General features: G+C 37.5%; 1 protein-coding gene across 1 annotated transcript in view; it reads left to right on the top strand.

Annotated features, from left to right (window-relative positions):
* Positions 1-22,169, top strand: part of Itpr2 (inositol 1,4,5-trisphosphate receptor, type 2) — a gene marked incomplete in the record, with an annotated part of 429,938 nt that overhangs the window by 208,503 nt on the left and 199,266 nt on the right. Inside the window, 2 exon segments of the mRNA XM_013511399.1 lie at positions 6,856-6,984; positions 8,467-8,587. Of these exon segments, the coding sequence (XP_013366853.1) occupies positions 6,856-6,984; positions 8,467-8,587 (250 nt within the window).

Here is a 22,169-nt window from a genome sequence, read left to right as displayed (position 1 = left end):
CATTGCACTTAATATCATGTTTCAGGTATGTATTTACATACCTAATAGAAGAAAGTACAGTATAATTTTATACAGTCTTTCTGAAAAGCATTTTGGTAATGCATGAAAAAGAATCCCCTTTATACCTTTTTAATGTGTTGTGTAATTTATCTTCCAAAAATCTGTCCTTGGGAAATAATTAGAAATGCTATCAGAATTTATGGTCAAAGATGATCAGCTTACTTTATGATAATATACAGTAGCAAATAGTTTATTAACAATAGAGAGATTATGTTGAATAAATTATGATATATCTATAAGATGGCTGTGTTACTGAGATTATTTTCTGAGGGTTTTTCTTACGTGAAATGCCGATGATATTGTGCTGAGTATAAAAAAGGATACAGAGCTGATTATCTAGCATGACTTTGATTATGTAAAATATGTGTAGCAGAGCAAAAAGATTAGAAGATATCAAAATGTTAACCATGGTTTATCTGAATCGTAAGACTGTGGCTAATTTTTGTTTTGTGTTTTGTATTTATGTATTTTTTTCAGAGTTCTGACAATTAACATATATTGATATTAAGAAAATTTTTAAAAAATAAATTTAGAATTCTAAGAGAGCCGAGTGTATGAGCTGATATGATTCATGTAAAAAAGAGAAGTTTTGGTCTTACAAACAAGGAAGTACGAGTTAAAATCAGTAAGATGGCCTCAGATATTTAGAGGAACATTTCTGTTGTCCTTGATGCAGACTAATGTGAACCTTGGGGTATATGGTCTGTCTTCTTTTTAATCCAAAATGTGTTCTTGGCACGACAGCTTCTGTCCTCTGGGGTAGCCACTTGCCTGTCTGTGTAAATTTATTTTTTCTTTGTTTGTTTGGGTTTTTTTTTTTTGGTACTGGGAATCGAACTCATGACCTCACCATGCTTGCCAGGCAGGCACTATGCCCCTCGGCTATATCCCCAGCCTGGTTTAAATTTAAATGTGAACTGGGAGTAATAAAGTAAAATTGAGAAATCCAGTGCCTCAGTTGCACTGGCTCCATGTCAAGCACTCAGGAAGCACATGTATCTGTAAGTTCTGTATTGGTCATCACAAATTCAGAAAGTTTCTGTCACCACTGGAAGTTCTGTAAAGAGCTGCTCCGGCATGTAATTTACCTGACACAAGTGTCATCTTTGGAAGGGTAGCAGTCACTTTGAGAGTAGAAGAGAGGAGACACATTGTATGTGCCAGGGAGGAATTCAGACATAATTATGTCTGAAAACTTTACTTAATATGTGTTTATTTAGTAAATGCTTTAAAAATCTGTATTAAGTGCCCTGGTGTGGCACTTAATATCATCCAGTGATGAGCAAGATAGACCAGGAAGAGACTGTCCTTGTCCCAGAAATCTCCATGGCTCCTTCCTCCTTCAGTTCTTCATCAGAATGTTGCTTTGTTTTTGTTTTATGAGACAAACTCTTGCTACCAAGTTCAGGCTGGCCTTGAACTCACTGTGTAGCCCAGGCTGGCCTCCAACTCGAGGCGATCCTCCTGCGTCAGCCTCTGGAGTGCTGGGATTACAGGGGTGTACCACCATGCCCTAAAATGTTGCTTTATATAAAATGTTACCCAAGCAATTGAAATAACTAGCAATCCATGGCACTGTCTGCCCCCCCACAGCATGCTATCAGTTGCCCCTCTTCTACTGCTTATTATTTTTCCTCTCTTTCTCTCTTGACCACTTAATATATTTATTAATTTGTCTATTGTGTGTCTCTCTTTATTAGAATAAAGGATCTAATATAAAGATGGACTTCGGTTTGGTTTGCTAGTGTAATTCCTAATCCAATATTTAATTTTAAATTTAATAATTTATGTCCCTATATGTAGGCTATGAAATTTGATAAGCCAATAGCAAACTTCATCTGGAAGTAGAATAAGGGAGATATTTCAAAAGGTGGATTGTTTTCAAAGTTGTGATGTAACAGAAAATGCCCTCCCCACCCCCAGCCAGTGTATTTCAGTTTCTGAGTTGCCCAGGTAATGTAATAGTTCCTGTTGCGGATCCAGCTGCTTCTGTCTCTTAGAGACGCCTGGCCACTGTGATGCATAGCTGGTCACTGTGATGCACACTGTATAACCAATCCCCAGTTGACAAGTCATTCTGCCTCTGTACTTCCTTAAAAATAATACTTATCCCATATAAGCCCTAGAACCCAGAGATCAGAGCCTGATATTCCAGGAATGATCCCGATCAGTGCCTGTCGACGTAAATAAACCTGCCTCTAAATCCTGGGTGTCGTTTTGGTGCTTCTGCTTGCCATTGCAGTAAAACAGTACAAACTGAGAATCACTTTATTTTCATGAATTTTGTTAAAATACTTACAAAAATCTATGGTGTGGCCGGACATGGTGGTGCACACCTGTAATCCCAGCACTCAGGAGTCTGAGGCAGGAGGATCGCCTCAGGTTAGAGACCAGCCTGGGGCATGTAGTAAGTTTAAGGCCAGCCTGAATTAGATAGAGAGACCCTGTCTCAAACAAACAAAACAAAACAAATCCATGGTGTGTACTAGAGGCTGAGGGAGAGAATAAGGATTAGTAATTACTGACACACAAGAAGACAAACCTTAGGTAAGTTAGGGGTGAGGCAAGACGTTCCTAGTTAGTAAGTATGTGGAGGACAGTTGAGTATCAGTGTGGAAACATGTCAGAATGTATGAGTTAGGTCCCCTAAAGCATCAGATTCCAGAGAGTTTAGAGTTAAAAACTAGAATAAAAACACAGGGCTGGGGATTTAGCTCAGCGGCACAGTGCCTGCCTGGCAAGCGCAAGGTCCTGAGTTAGATGCCTGGTACCAAAAAAAAAAGCAAAGCAAAACAAAACAAAACAAAACAAAATATAGACTGTCCTTTCCTTTCGTAGAAGAAAAGTTTTGCTTATATTAAATAAATAGTATTGATCCAAATAAGTAATAGTTAACAATCAGTTTATATAAGGGAAGATAATGAAATAAATGTGCTAAATAAAGACTCAGAATGTGAGATCTGAAAACAGCTCTGAAAAGTCTATTAAACTGATACGTAGTGTGCAGTCATTACCCAGGCTTTTGGAAAGTGGTTCAGAGGGTCTGAATTGCTTACACATGAAAGAAAATAGAAATGTAACGAATATATGAAAAACTATGCAGCCTTGTTAGCAATGTGAGAAATGCAAATTAAAATAACTTTTAGGTAACATTAAATTGACAAAACTAGTTAGCATTTACAGAGCAGTCAGTTCAGGTAGGAAACAGCACATTACAAAAAATGTGGGTAGGGACAGGGGAACCTAGAAGGGCTAGGACAGCACCCAGGAACTGGGGACAAGGCAGAGCTGTTACCTCCCAGGGACTGGACGAGGCAAAGGACAAGCCAGTGCTCCTGGAGCCTGGGGAGTTTGCACACAGGGAAGAGGGGCTCCAGGAGGGGCTGAGCCAGGGACCTGGGCAGGGAGAGGAGATGGGGATGGAGCAGAGGGAGAGACGGTTGCAGACTTCCTCCTTGTCTGCTTCTCTCTCATCTCCTCACATGAGCTGACCCCAAGCAGAGCCTGAAAGCAAGAGCTGGCTGGTGGGAATGCAAGGACATCCTAGGTATCCATAGATACCTTATTGATGGCACTGGAAATTCATTATTTTGAGGATCAACTCAGAAAGCAGTTTAAAATTGTCTGCACACTCTCATCTGGTGATTTTTTTCCCTTGGGTAAATAGACCAGCAAAATCTGAAAGTAAAATCAGTAATTGTGCACAATTCCTTATAATAGCTAAATAAATAGCTAAATAAATAGCTAAATAAATCCACACAGACTAGCAAGAAGGAAATCACTAAGAAAATGATTTGTAATTGTGTTAATGTGCACCTTAACTCATTCCAAAAATAGATTAAAGCATGATGGTGCATTAAAATGATGGAATAAATATATAGCCTTTTAAAATAAGTGGTTAGGTAATGACTGCACATGGAAATGTTTTATAGGAAGCTATCATATCATTAATATGTGCAAACAGATTGAAATTTTTAAAATATATGTATTACACATAAAAAAGCACATAACAATGTAATGTGGTTTAATTTCATTTGGGCCATTTTCAATCTTTGTTCTAAAGAAGCAATAAAGGGCCAGGGATATAGATCAGTAGCACAGTGCCTGCCTGGTAAGTGCAAGGTCCTGAGTTCGAGTCCCGGTACCAAAACAACAACAATAACAACAACAAACTAAAGCAGCAATAAAAATAAAGGACAGGATAAGAATATTATACTATTTATTAGGTTCTTTTTTCTTAAAAAGTTTTTAAAGATTTTTAAGAAAAATGGCCTCCTACATTTTCAGGCTATCCATCCTACTACAGTGTAGGCTACAAGGTGAAAATGTTATCACTCATATGTGGCAGAAAAATATCTTGAGAAGAGGAATAGGTTCTGCACAGTTTTGTAAACACAGACTTTTCATTATCCAGGATTTTGTGCAAAGCCTTTATCTAGAAGTAGATTACTTTTATTAATGTACTGACTGGAAGGAAATTTCTGGGTGATGCTCTGGCTATTGTCCAGTTACCTGTAATGGAGTGTGACACTGTAATAACTCCCAAGAGCCCCGCACAATTGCGTGAGATATCTCTGGATAAAGAAGATGGTCGTTTGGGCTGGTTGTACCGGAAATGGTCAGCTACCTGTTTAAAGACAGTTTTAGGCTTCAGAAAAGTTTCAGTGCAAAAGCCAGTGCTAGAGAGATTCTAAAAGAACTAAATCACAATTCATGTCCATCATGAGAAAATCAATTGTATATTAGTTCTGGGATAACATTAAATTTTAATCTTAGGTTACAGAGTTCAATAACTATACGGTACTCCACAGTTACCCTAAAATAAAAATAACAGTCCTTAGTCTTTCTTTCATTTTTAAAATTAATTGATTCATTCATTTCATAAACAGTTTCACTTTCTACAGTTTCAGTTATCTGAGGTTGTCAGAAGTTAAAAAATATTCAATGGAAAATTTCAGAAATAAATAATTCATAAGTTTTCCATTGCATACCATTCTGAAAATCGTGATGAAATCTCAATCTATCCTGAGTCGTCACAGGACCTCTGGGATAAATCATCTCTTTTTTCAACCTATCTGTGCTGTATATGCTATATCTACTTGGTAGCCAGTTGGAAACCCTGTCTGGTATCATAGTAGCCTGTTGTCTGTATGATCATGTTCCTGTAACCCTTACTTTACTTCATTACCGCCCAAGCATGCGAGAACAGGGATGCTGGCAATTCACATATGCCCAAGAGAAGTTATAAAGTGCTTCCTTTAAGTGGAAAGGTGAAAGTGCAGTAGGATACTCAGAGAAGGAATGTATTCACATAAGATTCCTCATAGTATATTGTAGTCATTCTGTCTTATTATGTTATTGTTGGTAATCTCTTACTGTGCCTAATTTGTGGGTTAAAATGTATCCTAGGTATGCATGTATAGGAAAAAGCATATACTGTATAAGCTTTTGTGCTATGTATCCATGGTTTCAACTATTTGATGGGGGTTTTGGAACATTTCCCCTGTAAACAATGGGGAGAGGCTACATGGAACATCTTGGATGTACCAGGCATTGTTATATGCTGTGACAACAGCTAAATTACATCGTTTGCCTTAATTTGTTCCTTTTAATTATATCATTCCCTAAAATAACCCTATGATATTAATTATACCAAAAAGCTTTTAGTTTTAATAACAGCATCAGGGAGGTATCCTACTAGAAGAGTAAAGAATGAACTGCCCACATGGGAAGCAGCTTAGACACAAACATGATTTCTTCCTCCTCTCTCCATTTTACAACTGTGAGCTTCAGCACATCCATTTTACAAAGCAGAAACCCTGGAACACATGGTTCCCAAAGGGAATTTTTCACTTTATGAATTTGTGAGAAAAAATTTCTTAAAGCAACATCAGATTAAATTACACTTATTCTTTTGATGAAGCACCTTATGGGAAAGACAAAAGTGACATAAATTTTGGATTGCCTAAGAACATCTGGAACAGATGGTCACCATATTTACCCACCGTGCTTTGTGAATGTGTAAGCTTTCTTTCTCTGTCTCGGTGTCTCAGTCTTTTCCCACACACTCTGTTCTCTCGCTTCCCCATCTTCCTCTCCTTTTATATCTCCGTGTTTCCTGTGTGTCTTTCAAAGACTACCTAACACATGGATGTACAGATCCTAGCGGAAGCAGAGCTGTCCTTCTGTGGCTCTTCCCTAGCTGCAATATGGTGTTGTCTCGCTTGGCCTACACTGCCAAAAATGTATCCAAATGTCCCTTTCGTGCTTCCCAGATAGTCTTAAATTTGTCTTCTCTCACTTTTCTATTTTCCTTTCCAGATAATTTCTGTCTTTTCCCTGTTCCATGTGGGCCAATTCTTTTAAGGGAAAATGCCCGTGGACATAAACTACCATTAATTATGCTCACCAGATCCTTTTACTTGTAATGACTGTTTCCTCTTTGGCTTCCTCAAGTTAAGTGGGAAAGTGTTTTCCAGAAGAGCCATGCTTGGGGACTGAGGGGAAGGTTGCACAAGAGAAGAGAGAGAGGAAGAAAAAAAGCACAAACATGAGAATGAAAGTCTGTGAAAAAATTCTGGGCCCTGGCTGAAGTGACCATCAAACTTGAAGGAAAAACTATTGCAGGACGATACAGTTCAGTGGATTTGGGGAAGAAACATTTCTATTCAAAACATCTTTAAAAAGCATAAAAACTGTTACAGAGAGCTATTATTGCAGGATGATTTTTAGAAGGTTCCAGAACCGAGTTATAAGGTAAAGTGTGGTGAAACGTATTGAATTGTTTCTCCCCAGGTTTGCAACACAACTACTGACAGGAAACATGCAGACGTCTCCTTGGAGAAGTGTGTTACTGAGTCCATCATGAACATTGTGAGCGGCTTCTTCAACTCTCCTTTTTCAGACAACAGTACCAGCCTCCAGGTAAGCTGACCAAACACTGAACAGAAGCGTGTTGTCACAACCCTCCTTCTTTGCGTCGGTAATAATCCTATGATGTTCGTGATACTAAATCTTTAATCTGGTCAGAAATTCATATTTGATATTTCTGATGGTCACTGTTCTCTCATATGTTTTACCCTTCAGCCCCTTTCTGAGTTTACCAAACTTTAGCTTAAATAAAGAGACCTCTTCTTTCAACTGAATTGTGTTTCCTCTCTAAGCAGAATAAGAGCTTTGAGATCTGTTTGTTGACTGTTTGCCAATTGTTGAAGCAGTGGTATAGTTCTTTAAATGGATAGGCATTCTGAATCAGTAGTTCCACTTTAGGTAATTTATTCTAAAACAATGAACAGAGGTGTACATATTAATATTTTCATCCAGTTATTTATAATACTTAAAAATTGATGTCACCTTTAAGTGTCCATGGTAGGGGAACAACTAACTAAATTAATTATGGTATATCTATGGGGTGGCTTATTATACAGCAATTAAAATTCATGTTTTAAAAGCAAAATGATTATGGAGTCATGTTCAACCACAGAATTACATTACTGTATCATGCAAATTTGTTTGCATAAAGAATACATGTGCATATACATGAAGAGAAATTCAGGAAGGACATACAACCAGCCTACTGCATCCACTGGTTTTTCATCTGTGGATTCAACAAAAAATAAAGGAAAAAAATTGCATCTGTACTGAACATGTAGAGATTGTATTTCCTTGCCACGATTGTCTAAGCAATATAGCAATGATTTACATAGCATTTACAATCTGCTAGATACTATAAGTAATGTAGAGATATTAAATAGTGTAGAGATATTATAAGTAATGTAGAGTATAGGGAAGGTTATATGTAAATGCTACACAATTTTATATAAGGAACTTGAGCATTTGTGGGTTTTGTCATCTTGGTGGTGGGGTAGCTGGACCAAGTCCCCCGCAAATATGAGTAATGACAATATCTTTCATTGTTGATACTGATCGTCTCCACATTGAATGATCATTGACTATTTTCATTTCTGTGGTCCCAGGTAGTCTTTCTTTAGGCAAACCTTTTAAACCAATAGTTAGGCAAGCAAGACATGTTTTTGTAGTTCAAAATGTCTGTCCGTTCTACTTACCCATTATATATAACCAAACCAACAAAACTAGAAACATCTGCTGTGTTTGTGCTTGGGAGTCAACAAAGGTTTATAAAAAGTATTAAAATTCATTTCACTTGCTTCAAGAAATGGCACATCTTCTGATGAACTTAAGAATATAGTTAAAATGAAACGATTGATTTTTCTAGAGTGTCCTTATGGTGTTGATCATGAAGCGGGTACATAATAGTGATTGTCGAATGACACATTTATTAAGTAGCACTGACACTTGGGAGACTGCCTTGTATGTTATTTTGATGAACTTTTCTGATAATTGATCCCACTTTAGCAGCACTACTTGCCTACTTTCTGTTTGCAGACGCATCAGCCAGTTTTTATTCAGTTGCTACAGTCTTCCTTCAGAATTTATAACTGCACCTGGCCAAATCCAGCACAGAAAGCTTCGGTGGAATCCTGTATCAGAACACTGGCTGAAGTGGGTAAGTTCATGGTACCCAGTTTGACCGAGTTAGGCATCTTCTGAAGAAATTGGGCTCTTGGTTAATGGCAGTCCAAACAGCTTTCCATTTTTCAACTTAGTAAGAAAACATGTATGGTTTCTGAAATTCGAGAAGCAATTATCAGCAAGTGATTCTGAGCATTGTAGACTTTTTGGGAAGGGGATATATTCCTATTTCTAAACTTTAATGTAATATTGCATGTGAAACTTGAATATACTTGCAGTTCAACAAGATTTTATAGGAATCATTTTAATTCATTGTTATCTCATATTTCATTGTGGAATTGTCTGGTTTATTAACAACCTGACTTACTAAGACATTCCTATGACAGCAGGACTTTCCAAGGGAATTTTAGGGTTCCAGTTTTGTTTGAAATCCATCAGTATTTATTGAGGGCCTATTATACATTGAAGGCTTAAAAAATTACAAATGAATGAGAAACAGGCGGATTACAAGGTCTCATAGTTTCTTGTGTGTGTATCTGTGTGTGTGTGCGTGTGTGTATGTTTAGGTTAGTGGTAAGGGGAGGAGGGAGAGGACATACAGGCTTGATGCCACTGAAAAGAGAGAAAAAGAAAGACCTAATTATTCTCTGGTTTCCTACAGGCATTGGGAAGGGCAGTTTATAGCATGTTTCATTATTTCATTTAATAGCTAGGTAGGGTCTTTGATTATTTGTATTTTACAGTTGCGAAAACAGAATTATCTGGGCTATGTAACTTTGCGAGGGTAATAGTATGTGCTCAGTAAATATGTGATAAATGAATAAATGATTTAACTAATTAACAACCATTTAAAATTTTTTAATCTTTCCCTCTCCCTATCTGCAATCAGACCTATGTCATTTTATAGTAACAAAATTTAACAATGGCACCATTTTTTATTAGAACACAATTTAAAAGCAGTTATAACCCAGGAAATTCAAATAAAAATTACTAAAGCTACTGGCAATGCAGTTCACCAATGTAATTAATTACAAATATTATACTTAATGGATTTTCTGTACACTATTTTTTTATTTTTTAATTTTAAAGAGGAAAAAGATAAACATAACAATGAAACCCAGTTTTAAAACAGGTTAATAGGACAGTTACAACAGTTGATGCATTGCATATTCTTGTCTTTGTAGTAGTTACTCAGAGTACGAGATACAGGCATCGTATCTTATCCAGACGATATTAGCACAAAACTTTTTTTTAGTAAACTAAGAAAAATAAGCTGTATAACTATGTTAACTATCTTGTGCATATGTATATATTTTTCTTTTTCTCTTTTTTCTTTCATCCTTTACCCCATCATTGTTTGTCTTTTCTTTCAAACAGTTTCTTCCCAATTCACAATATCTCTTGTACATTTTGGATCTTATTTACTCATGCAGTTTCTCACACTAGTGAGACAATATGATGTTTACACATGTGAGTCTGATTTATTTCACATATGAGTATGGTCCTGAGTTGCAACCGTTTACCTATAAAAGTCTCCAGGATAGCCTTCTTTATGGCGAGTAGCACTCCATTATATATATATATATATATATATATATATATATATATAAAAGCCCACATCGTTTTTATGCATTCCTTAGATGATGGGCATTTGCGTTGTTTCCAAATTTAGCTGTTACAAATTGTGCTGCTATAAACATGGGTGTGCATATTTTGCTGTGGTATGTTGTTTTTAGTTCTTCTGGGAAGCTATCCAGAAGGGGAATAGCTGGTTTGAATGAGACCTCTAATCCTAGCTTTTTGAGGAATCTCCATACTGATTTCCACAGTGGTTGTACCAGTCTACACTTCCACCAGCAGTGGAAAAGGGTTCATTTTTCCCCAGAGCCTCTCCAGCATTTGTTATCGATTGATTTTTTGATGATAGCCATTCTCTCTGGGGTGAGATGGAATTTTAGTGTTGTTTTAATTTGCATCTCTCGAATGACCAGTGATGTGGAACATTTTTGCATATATGTATTTGCCATTTGTATTTCTTCATCTGAGAAGTGCATGTTCATCTCAGATGCCCATTTTTGGATTGGGTGTTTGAATTTAGGGGGGTCTGATCATTTTTAATTCTTTACATGTTGTATATGCAAGTTCTTTGTCTATGGGACAACTGGCTATAATTTTTTTCCCACTCTTGGGTTATCTTCTCACTCTATTGGCAATTTCTTTTGTTGTGCAAAAGCTTTCTCATAAGGTGAGATCCCATTTGTGGATTCTTTGTACACAGACCTCCCTTCCGCTTTCTTCCCAGTGCTCTGGACCACACAGCTCCTTTTCATGCCCTTCCAATACTGACACTGACTTCATTCCACACCCCCTAAAGCATTTAATTAAAAGTGAATGCTTTAGGAAGAGAAGGGAAGAAATATAGGAAAAGGAAAAGGCCAAATGCCTATTATATGAAAGATACAGGAGGACAAGAGAACCTAACTTTCATTTTGAAAACATACACACAACAAAATGTCTACAGGTACATAAATAAAATACTACATTGGTTATCTCCAGGTAGTAGAATGATAGGTGAGTCTAGTTTTCTTGTTCACCCTGTCACATAATTTCTGAGTTTTCAATAATAATGTTACTTTTCAAGTTATAATAAAATAGCAGTAAATGCATTTGCTTTCATTTGGACCAAATTGGTTAGGACATGTATTTTAGCCATTAAAAGATAAAAATCCAAAGAGAAGTAAAGAAATGCCATGGTGTTAATTTCAACTTCTTTGTTTCTCCTTTCTTCTCGTCTTCCTCCTTTTCCTTGGGTGTTTAGCAGATACAATGAGGGAAAAGACCAGTGGCCTTACAAAGAAAATAAAGGGTGTGCTGTTCATAGCACCTAAAAATTGAGAGACAGAGAACCTCGAGCCACAAGTGCGATTCCCTGTTAAATTCTGATGTCAGTGGTGGGCACTGCGTACTCATATCTGTTCTTCCATAGCAGGATAGCAGAGCGTTAGGTTTTCAAATCATTACTGAAACTACATTCATCTAAATATACCTTTTATTTCTAAGTTACAAGATTTCATTTTCTATAATTTCTGAAATGGACCAAGACTTTATGATTTTAACAGAAAAACTTAGTTCCTTTTTGTATTCTGTAAATGTGTGTGACAAGAATTCTAAACAATGGTTACATCTAAATCTGTGATCACGGTGGGGTTGGAGGAGCAATGATTCCCTGTAACGTCTCAGTTCTGTCTTTGTGAGGAGGTGTGTTTGCATCTTTGTTGTTGGGCCCTGTGGTTTGCTGAGCTCTGGAGATTCCCCCTTTCCTCCCTACATCTCTCTCTCTCCTCTTCCAGTCCCTACAAGGGGCTCTGTTCAATCCCTCCTTAGTTCCTCCTTGCACCACTGCAGAAAATTCTGCTACCAGAATCCTCTTCCTCAAGTGAAAGTCTATTGGTTCAAAAACACTGAGACGAAATCCCGACTGGTAGTGGCATCTTTTGTCTAACGCACGCAGGATGGATTCCTCACTCGTGGTCTCCGCAGCCCACCCTTACCTGCCCTTTCTGTTCTTACCCTTCCCATCCCCACAAGCATTTGACAGCATAGTGAACCACCGTGCCCCAAACATCCCTCATGCAGTGCCCCATGCAGTTCCCATCCTTGCCAGGACTTTTCTGTGACTCACAATTTTTTTGTTAAAATTCCTCCATAAGACCCATTCTGGCTTGGCATGGTGGCATATTCCTGTAATACTAGCCCTTGGGAGGCTGAAACAGGATTATGAGTGTGAGGCCAGCCAGGGCTACACAGTGAAACACTGCCTCAAAAAATGAAGGGCAGAAACTCTTCTTGATCCCCATATCCGTAAGTGAACTCTCCCTAATTCACACCATTCATATGGTTTTCATTTTATCCAAGCTTATGTCATCATAAGTGCAAATATTTTCTCCCTTAGTGGATTTCAAAGGACAATAACTACAAAGTAAGCGTCAAGGAGACATTCATACAGAGTGTTTTCTAGGCTAAAGGCAAAGAGGAAAGTGTGCTTGGTGATGTTCAGACCCTGTGTTTTTGGGTTGTTGGTAGATGCTGTTCGTGGGAAAACATAGGGTCGAAATGAAATGCATTCAGAAGGAAACATGGTAGCACAGACATCCAAAAACCAGCAGTGCCATGATTGGAAACATTTGAGATATTTAGACAAGAAAACTCTGAGGCGGAACTTGCTAATTTTCCACAAACATTTGAAGTTGACAGTGGGCTTCTTTTGCAGGGTCCGATGGATAGGGCCATAACCAGAATCTGGCAGTGGCAGTAGGTCCTCCTACTTCCCTTAAAAAAACAACTGTCTTACAATGGATACTCCCTGTTCTTCCCCTAAGAGCAACAGTGGATTCTATTGGTCCCACTTCCAGAATACTTTAGTCCTTGATTGGCTCCTTCATTAGCAGATGTGGGTTACAGGGGAATCTCCTTATTGCCTCCCCTACTCTGTCCCTGTCCCACTGCAGTCCGTTCCCTGGGCAGCAGTTAGATCTTCACAGGTAAATCAGGTTAAATCGTTTGCCTACTTACACTCGCCACTGCACTTGAACTTTGTGCCCCTGGCTGTCCTCTGCCTCTGCTCCACCTACACCGCCCTTCCTTCTGCATCTCTTGTTTTCACCAGGCTTCAACCTGTCTCTCCTCAGGGCATTTGCTTGTGCCATTCCCTGTTGGATCCTAGAGCCCTGCATTGTCATTTTCTGCTTTCCTCTTGTCAGTTAGATCTCAGCTCAGAAAATCCAAGTGCTTGAAGTGTCCAAGAACCCCGTGTATAGTGTCTCAGCTTTTCCTGCCCTCTGTCATATGATTCCATTTTCCTCCTAGTGCTTGTCATATTTGAAAATATCCTGTTTGTTTGTTTATCTCTTATTTATTGTCTGCTTCCCCCATTACAACGTAAACTATGAAACAAAGGCTTTGCATTTTTCACCACGCAGGCCTAGAAGTGTCAGGTGCCGAATAATCAGGTTAACATATGTTTGTTGACTGACAAGCCATGGGCTGGGTATTTTGCAGATATGCAATATAGGTGTAGAAATGTTGTGTGACTTGTCCATTTGATAAGCAGTTGAGTTTGGCTTGAAATTCAAATTTCTCTGAGTATGGGGCTTATTTTATATCACATTGCCCCTTTTTGCCTATCCCAAGGAAGCTCTAACAAATAAATAGAACCACAACACTGGGTTGCTAGCGTCAAAAGGCAAAGTTACAAGGAATTTAGTTCTGAAACCCCTTTGACTTTGTGTGTGTGATGCTAGAAGCAGGTAGCACATCATTGTGTAACAGAGGATGAGTGTTCTGCTGAACTGAGAAAAAGGTGGGCTTTGTAGGCAGAAAAGGGCTGAAAAAAGCAGACATGAGCCAGAAGCAGATTGGCCCTTTCAAAGTTACTCTTCTTACAGAGTTAAGATGGAGGGGCCTCCTTATCGTGCAGAACTGGGCCTCTTTTGATTGGTTGCTGTGACTCTCCTGTTTTCTTGGGAAGCTGGCCCTTTTCAGAGATGACTTTGATTTTGTGGCTCTGGCATGAATGAATGACTCCTTTCTGGTTTGATCTGGTCTGCTGAGGCCTAGGCCAGAAGCTGAGTCCAAAATAGTGGCCTCCCATAAACTTTACCTAACACTGATTGGGCAGGGATCTGTCTAAAGTTTGACAACTCAAATACAGACATTTTTGTGTTTCAGCAACTCTTTAAAAATACACAGAAGCGCTAAAAGTTAACACAATTCAAATATATAAAAATCTATAAAGCCAGGCGTGGTGGTACACGCTTGTAATCCCAGCATTCAGGAGGCTGAGGCAGGAGGATTGTTGTGAGTTCAAGGCCAGCCTGGGCTACAAAGTGAGCTCAAGGCGAGCCTGAACTGCATAGAGAGACCCTGTCTCCAAACACCAAAAAAAAAAAAAAAAAAAAAGAATGTATAATATTAAGAGAACAAATAGTATACATATTTAAAACAAAGTCAAGAGAGTACTTTGTGTTTTTAAAGCAACTTTTCAGTGCATTTACAAATTGGTAAACATCCCTGTAAATGCAAATAGCAATTATAGTTACATTTACATAGCACATTGTGATTTGTAAAGTGCTGTCAACAGTAGCTAAGTTCATCTGTCATTATCAAAAATATTTCATTCTCTCCCATATTTGTACAGAATACAAAAGGTAATGAAAAATCAGCAAAAGGAGCTACTAAATAAGCACTTAGCTGCTGAGAGCAGCAAACATAGCTTGAGTGTTAGTCTGGTGAACTCTGTGATGTGGGTATAATTCTTAGTCCTGTTTTACAGATGGAGAAATGAGGTAAAGCAAGGTCAGGCAGCTTGGCTCCAGGTTGCACAGGTAGGCAGGGATAGAACTAGGATGTGAACCTCTTTGAACTGATACAGTAGCAGGCATCTGTGACGTTCTGCTATTACAAGTCCCTTTAAACAATCGTATGCTCTGTTTTATACCTGACACAAAATATGTGCCAAAATAGTAATTTTAAACTGTACATGAAACAAATGCATAGTTTTTCAGAACTGTTTTTGGTAAAACATCATACACTTTTAGAATTGAAACCAGGATCAATTGTGAATTTACTGTATGTATTGTTAGATTTTTCCTGATAAAACTTCCCAAGCTTTTTTAAGTTGAATCTGTAGAAGTGATTGATATCTACGTTCATTGTTACCCTTTCTTCTGATGGGTATAGAAGTTGAAATTAATAAAAAGAAACAAGTTGTGAGACGGTAATCCATGATGGTTTCCAGGCAAAAGCATTACACGCAGGGGGCCTAACTGCAATGTAAGGAACAAACATGCTTATCATTTTCTACCCTCAATGAGATAAATTAAGGCTGGTGGTAGGAGCAAGCAAGGACAGAGGCTTTTGCAATAAAGGTACAACATAGTGTTCATTGAGATTTGGGAAATACGAAGGGCAGGTGAATATTTAAATGTACTAGGTCAGTTACTGCTCCTCAGTCTACTTGCTCATGTAAAATACAGTAGCACATGGTAGAAATACTTTGAGAAAAAGCATCTAAGAATTACTTCCATATTATTTTATTCAAAAAAGAATCTTGCTCCATATGTCTCATAATCCTGAAATGATTTGGGGGATTAATATTGGGTACTTTGTTGGCAATACAATTTATTTTCCAAATGGAAATTATATTAAATGTCTTTTACAAATAGTTTAAAAAGGGCCAGGGAGCCAAGCATGGTGGTGCACGCCTGTAATCCCAGCACTCTGGAGGCTGAGGCAGGAGGATCATTATGAGTTCGAGACCAGCCTGGGCTACAAAGTAAGCTCAAGGCCAGCCTGAACTGCATAGCGAGACCCTGCCTCAAAAGGAAAAAACAAATAAAAAGTGCCAGGGAGATCTAGCTCAGTGATACAAACACCTACCTAGCAAGTGCAAGGTCCTGAGTTCGATTCTCAGTACCAAAAATAAAAAAGAAAAGAAGCAAATAGTTTGAAGAATAAACATCAATCTTCAAGCCAATCTTTCCTCCAAATTAGAACATGTAAAATATATTAACCATTTGAAAAAGTCTCCATTAAATAATAAAAAGCCTGTATCTATTGTAATGGAGAGTGTTATAGTTGATTGTATAAAGAGTTTGATATGGTACACTCTTGTGATTATGGTTTTTAAAAACTTCATTATCTTTTACATTAAATCTGAATAAGTTATAAGACAATATAAAATTTTTTGCTTACTAATTTAATTGATTTGTAATGATTTATTGTTATCTGAAAGGCATTGCTTTACTTGAGGGAAATGAACTCTCAACCTGTATTTCCTCTTTTTTGTGAACGTCCATATGACTGAACCATTGGTATTTTCTTAACTGTGATTTTCACTTTTTGTGCTTTTATTATCTTTTTCTCATGGGATTTCTCTTGATTATTTGTATAACTGTTTACATATTGAAGATATGAGCTTTTCACCTGTAAGAAACAATTTTTTCTTAATTTGTCACTTGAATTTTTGTTAATTTTTTTGGTATACTGAATTTTAAAAATTTTTTTTAAGTGGTTTACGTTTACTCTCATATTCTATACACCCTTGATCAGTCTGTAATCCCCACAAAGATTTTCATGGTTTTGCTTTTTCCATTTTGTGTTGAAGCCTTTGAACTATCTGGAATATATTTTTCTTACAAGGTATAAGGTATAAGGTATGGAATCAACTTTATTTATTTTTCCAGAGGGCTAGTCAGGTGTTCCAAGACTAGTTCTTGAATAACCCATAAAAAATGTATGTGTATTTCAATCTGAGGATTAATTGAGCATCCATCCAGTATAGTTTGAATTTCAAAGAGGAAATTTGCATTTAATATCTTTAGCATCTTTCCTGTTTAGAAACGCAGTGTTTCTGTACAGATTTGTCCCAGGCACTTGATACAGAAAAGGTACTGCTTTTGCACCTTCCCTGTCTCCTGCTGTTCAAGTTCTGATGGGCTGCACAGCAGCCTGACAACCATCGAAGTTTTCTAATTAGTGCTTACACGTTCTGTTGCCTTCCCCCCCACCTGTCAGTTTATCTATCTCAGCATTTTTTTCCCCGTAGCACCTATCATTGCATTCTGTGTGTTCTCAGAGATTTCACTCTGGCAGATACCATCAGGAATTCCATCTAATTAAAATATTGCACATGATGTGCAGTATTTAATGAATAATAATTAGAAATAGATTTTGATTATATCTTAAAGTTACCGTGACGTCTTGTCATATCCAGAGAATTTTCAGGATTGCTAAGCCTAATTAGAAGGTTCGCCTCATAACAAAAATACCTGGGAATAAAGATGGTTCATTTTGGGGAACTAGTTATCTCTAGCTAGAGCTCTACCAGAGATAAGTGCATTGATAACCCCCATCCTTTCTCGGGTTAGTTTTTAAGGACTCTTTGTTCTCGCCTTCTGGCAGTGTGTCCTTAATAAGGCAGTATCTCAGGTGCCCTCTAACTCAGCAGCAAAATAAGAACAAAGTTTTTTAAACGTTTCAAACTTCCACATGTGACCTCTTTTATTAAAGCACACATTTGGAGTTAATGCTACTGACCTGAAGGATGGCGGGCTATAGTAAATTCATTAGCTTTTCCTTACTATTAATCCGAAGAGTGTCATAGTTCACATTTCTACATAGTACCTATCTTAGAATTGTTCTAGTTTAACGAATGTAATCTCAGCTTGGATGTTCTTTTGTGCTTCTGTTTGAAAAATATTGGTCAAGTTATTAATGTTCTTGTGCAATCATAATTTTTTTCTTTTCCTAATTACAGTTTTCTTCTCTGCTTAATTTATTGGCTGGACTTTTTAAACAAGATAGAGAAAGTTAAATTGGCATTGTCAATTTTGATTTCAGGTTAATAATTATACTATTTAGAAATGCAGAGAATCTTTTTCAGACCATTTTTAGAGATTTGTATTCTTAAAAAAAACCCTAATTATTACCTACACAGCTGACTTATTTAAGTCAAATACTCTTTTCCTCAGTTGCATGGTCAATTTTCTTTTATTGCCTAGAAATTTTGATTTGGCTATTGGCTAGGGTTTACCTTTACGTATGAGAAAGTACTGTTGTTTATCTGGATAATTTATATTGTACAATTTATGCTAATTAAGGAAACTAGATGATGCCAATTAAAGTTGTTCAATTTGGGGAAACCAACAACCTTTCAACAAAAGTTGGAACGAGGGGAGCTCTCTTCAGCCTGGCGTGTCCATGGTACTCTCTTTAGTGAAATATGTAGTAGCTACAATTTATAGGAGAATTTTGGAGTGGGTGAGATTTTCTTGAATTCATTAACAAAGACTTCATTGTTAATAACAGAGGCATGACCACTGAACTAAATTTCCACTGATATAATTATAAAAACCTTCAATGAGTACGTATTTCTGTCATACTCAAAACAAGCATACTTATTTGATGGTCAGTTCCATCTAATGTGTCTGATTCCTTTATTTATTTATTTATTTATTTATTTATTGGTTTTTTGGTTTTTTTCCGGTACCAGGAATCGAACTCATGACCTCGTGCTTGCCAGGCAGGCGCTGTGCCACTGAGCTAAATCCCCAGCCCCCTCTGACTCCTTTATAAAGGGGAGATATGTTCCAGTACCATCCTCTGCTGGCTTAAATTTTAGTAAAATATGATTGTAGTAGGTTCTGAGCAACACTCAGGTTTTTAGTTTTTGTTGCTTAGAAAATAACAGAGGCAGTATTGACTTCTTTTGAGCATTGCTGTCCGCTCCTGTTGCTGAGGATGGATCCAAGGTCCTTGAGCATGCTCGACAAATGCTGTACCATTGGGCCATGCCTGCAGCTCTTCCATTGGATTTTTACAAATGTTCAGAGCAAACATAGCTTATGGATGAATCAGCTAGAAAAGAGGAAAGTCTCCCAGGTTTAATCATGGTGCAGCATTAAGTACTTACAAAACTATCTGCCGCTTGGCAGTGTGGAGGTCATCTGTCCTTCAGATGGGACAGGAACGGAAATGGTTGACTGTATGTGAAGGACATATGTAGAGACACTGCTCTGAGAAAAACAAAAAACAACAAAAAAAACATTTATCAGGAATATGAGGAAACCATTCAGTAGGGAAATCCAGGCAGTGGTGCAATAGATTGCTCAAAGTTGTCTTAGAACTGTTAGTACTCTTGAAACTTCATTTTGAGTTTTTAATTCATTTGTACTTGTTTTTGTGTTGTTAGTGAGAATAGTCCATTTTTGAAAGGACTTTTAAGTATCCTTTAGCTTTGGAGAATTTTTACTAGTGTCTTTTCATTATATAAAGCAAATCAGATTGTGTGGTTATCTCTACCCAGTTTAGTTGTATTCTTTCCTTGCCTGTTTTCATTCATTTCAAATATGTTTTCTGATGGCTATAATTAGGACTTTAAATTTGATGTTTATATTGTTGTTTCTTGGTTGAACAGCTCTAAATAGTGTCATGTTCTTCATATTGCAAAAAATAAGCAAATTAGCATACTTCTTTCATTTTTACCAAATTAATGGCTTTCCCTTGTTATTATTTGTGATATCTATATTATAGTTTTGAAACATAATCAAATCTCTTACAGATGAATAAACATTACCAATCAATTACTGCATCTTACAAATTATGTTATGTATTCATTGTTCACTGTATAACCATTTGAGACAATAATATAATGCTGTGATATTAAAGCTTTTTCAATAGGAAAATAATTTCCTGTTAATATCAAATGAATCTTCTTCATTTGTTCTCGGCTTTGTTTTCTTCCCCAGGTTCATTCCCAGTTGCCATAGTTTCTTCTATTCAAGTTGACACTTTCTTGGATTCCTTTCTTATTTTTGGAGTGATTTTTTTAAAGGAGTTCAGAGAAAAATTTCTATGTCTTTAAATATTCCAGAATGCTTTTTATTGGGGAATCACATTTGAGTTTTAGTTTAGGTGGATATACATTCACATTTTCAAGACATTTTGTCCATCTCATCTTTAAAGACATTCCACTATATTCTGATATTCAGTGGTGATCAAAAGAAGTCTGATGTCAGTCTGGTTATCTCTGGGAATCTTCTTTTCTCTCTGGAAGTTCTTAAAATTTTCTCTTTACTCTTGACATTTTCCATTATTTTTCTATGGCTGGCCATAACAAATTACCACATGTAGTGGCGTAGAGCTGAAATGTGGTCCCATGAGTTCTAGAGATTAGAAGTCTGAAGTCAAGGTGTTGGCAGCACCGCGTACGCTGAAGGCTCCAGGGAGGAACCTGTTTGTTGCCTTTCACTTCTCATCTGCTGGTGCTGACAGTGTTCGGTATTTTATGGCTTGCAGCTGCTGTAAACCCATTCCCTACCTCCGTCTTTACAGATATTTTTCCTTCTGTGTGCATCTCTGGCTTCTGCTCTTCTTACAACGACCCCAGTCAAATTGGATTAGAGCCCAGCTTAATTCAGTATGACTTCAATTCAACTTGCTTACATCTTCAAAGAAATGATTCATTCCCAAAGATAATCATATTCACAGGTATTGATGATTAAGACTTCAGGCTACTTTGGAAGGGTACAATTCAATCTATAAGAGCATTCTAAGATCCCATTCTAAATAAGCAATATGCTGCTTAACCATGTCTAAAACACAATAAGCCCTTTCGGTTTGGAGACTTACACCTGCCTTTAGCTCAAGGAAATTTCTTGATCATTTCTTCCCATCCATTAAGTCTGTTATTTCTTTCTGTAACTTGTATTTGTTAGTATATAATTTCCTGGGTCTATACACCCTACTTCATAATCTCTGGTTTATTTTCCCTTTTATTTTTTGCATGCTTTTTTTTTTTAGAAGTTTCATTGATTTTCTTTTCCAGGTTACCAACTTTATCCTATCCTTTTCCCCACACCTTTTGAAGTGTTTACTTATGCATAAATCTATGTGATTACATTTTAATGTCTGTGATGTCTTTTTTTTTCTGGTTTTCTCCTTTGTGCATGCAATATATACACAAATTCTCTGGGGACAATAATTAGCATTACTTATAGACTTTTTGCTCTTCCTCGAATTATCTGTTTCCATTGGGGTCCACTGTGGTTGATTTTTCTTTGTGATCTTTGGGGGTGTCTTTGTAAGGATGAAGGTCTGTAATAATTGATATGGAGGCTCGCATGTGTTTCCACTGCAGTTTGGAGGGTCTGTTTTTCTACTAGAATCCTCACATACATGACAGGGCTGACTTGGGGTTCTGAACAAATGACATGCCGACCTTCCCTTTGTGTGCATGCATGTGTATGTGTATAGTAGAAGACAGACTGAGAACACCAGCAAGTGTTCAGTAAAATAAGAGAAGCTTTGCTCAGGAGTTAGTTTGCGGTATATTTTCTTCTCTGTTGGAACTTCCTTTTCTGACCTCCCCTTGTTCACAAAACCCTTATCTGATGATCTTTGGCGTTACTTCAGGCTCTCCTCTGCTTCAGTGTCAAGTCCTAACCCTTTTGTTTGGCGCTCTTTCCAGACAGGTATTCTGATTTCTTCTACCTTTATCCTCTGGGTAAAAATTGCTGCTGCCAACCGCTCTGTTTATGCTAGTCTCAGGGACGAGGTCTTTACCTTTACTGCACTTCAGAGGAGATTCTGTAATGAGTGGCCCAGGTGGCTTTCCGGGCCCCGTGACACACCTTGTAATGGTTGGCCGTGTCCTAGAAGACCTGTTCTAACTCGAATCTCTTGTGGGGAAGTTTCTTCTCTTCCTTCTCCGGAGGATTGGTCTCATCCTCACCCTGTCTCACAACGACGCCTAAGCATTCCTCCTTCCTTGTGGCAAGCAGTCTCAGTTTTCACTGTTTTTGTGATAGAAGTTTGTTAAAATACAAATTTCAGTGAATCTTTGGGGAAAAAAAGACATGAACTATGTGTTGTCCTCCAATGTGGATTTTTTACAGTTTACAACTTTTTGTATCTACTCTCGGATGCTACATTACCTACAGTTCTGTGCATGCACACACTCTCACACACACACACACACACACACACACACACACACACACTCCTCACTCACACACTGATTAAAGCAGTGACTAGATTGGCAGGATTTTACTGTGTGT

This window comes from Chinchilla lanigera, unplaced genomic scaffold (genome assembly GCF_000276665.1).
Source record: "Chinchilla lanigera isolate Chin_1 unplaced genomic scaffold, ChiLan1.0 scaffold00012, whole genome shotgun sequence".
Lineage (NCBI taxonomy): Eukaryota > Metazoa > Chordata > Mammalia > Rodentia > Chinchillidae > Chinchilla > Chinchilla lanigera.
This window is presented reverse-complemented; position numbering and strand designations above follow the sequence as displayed.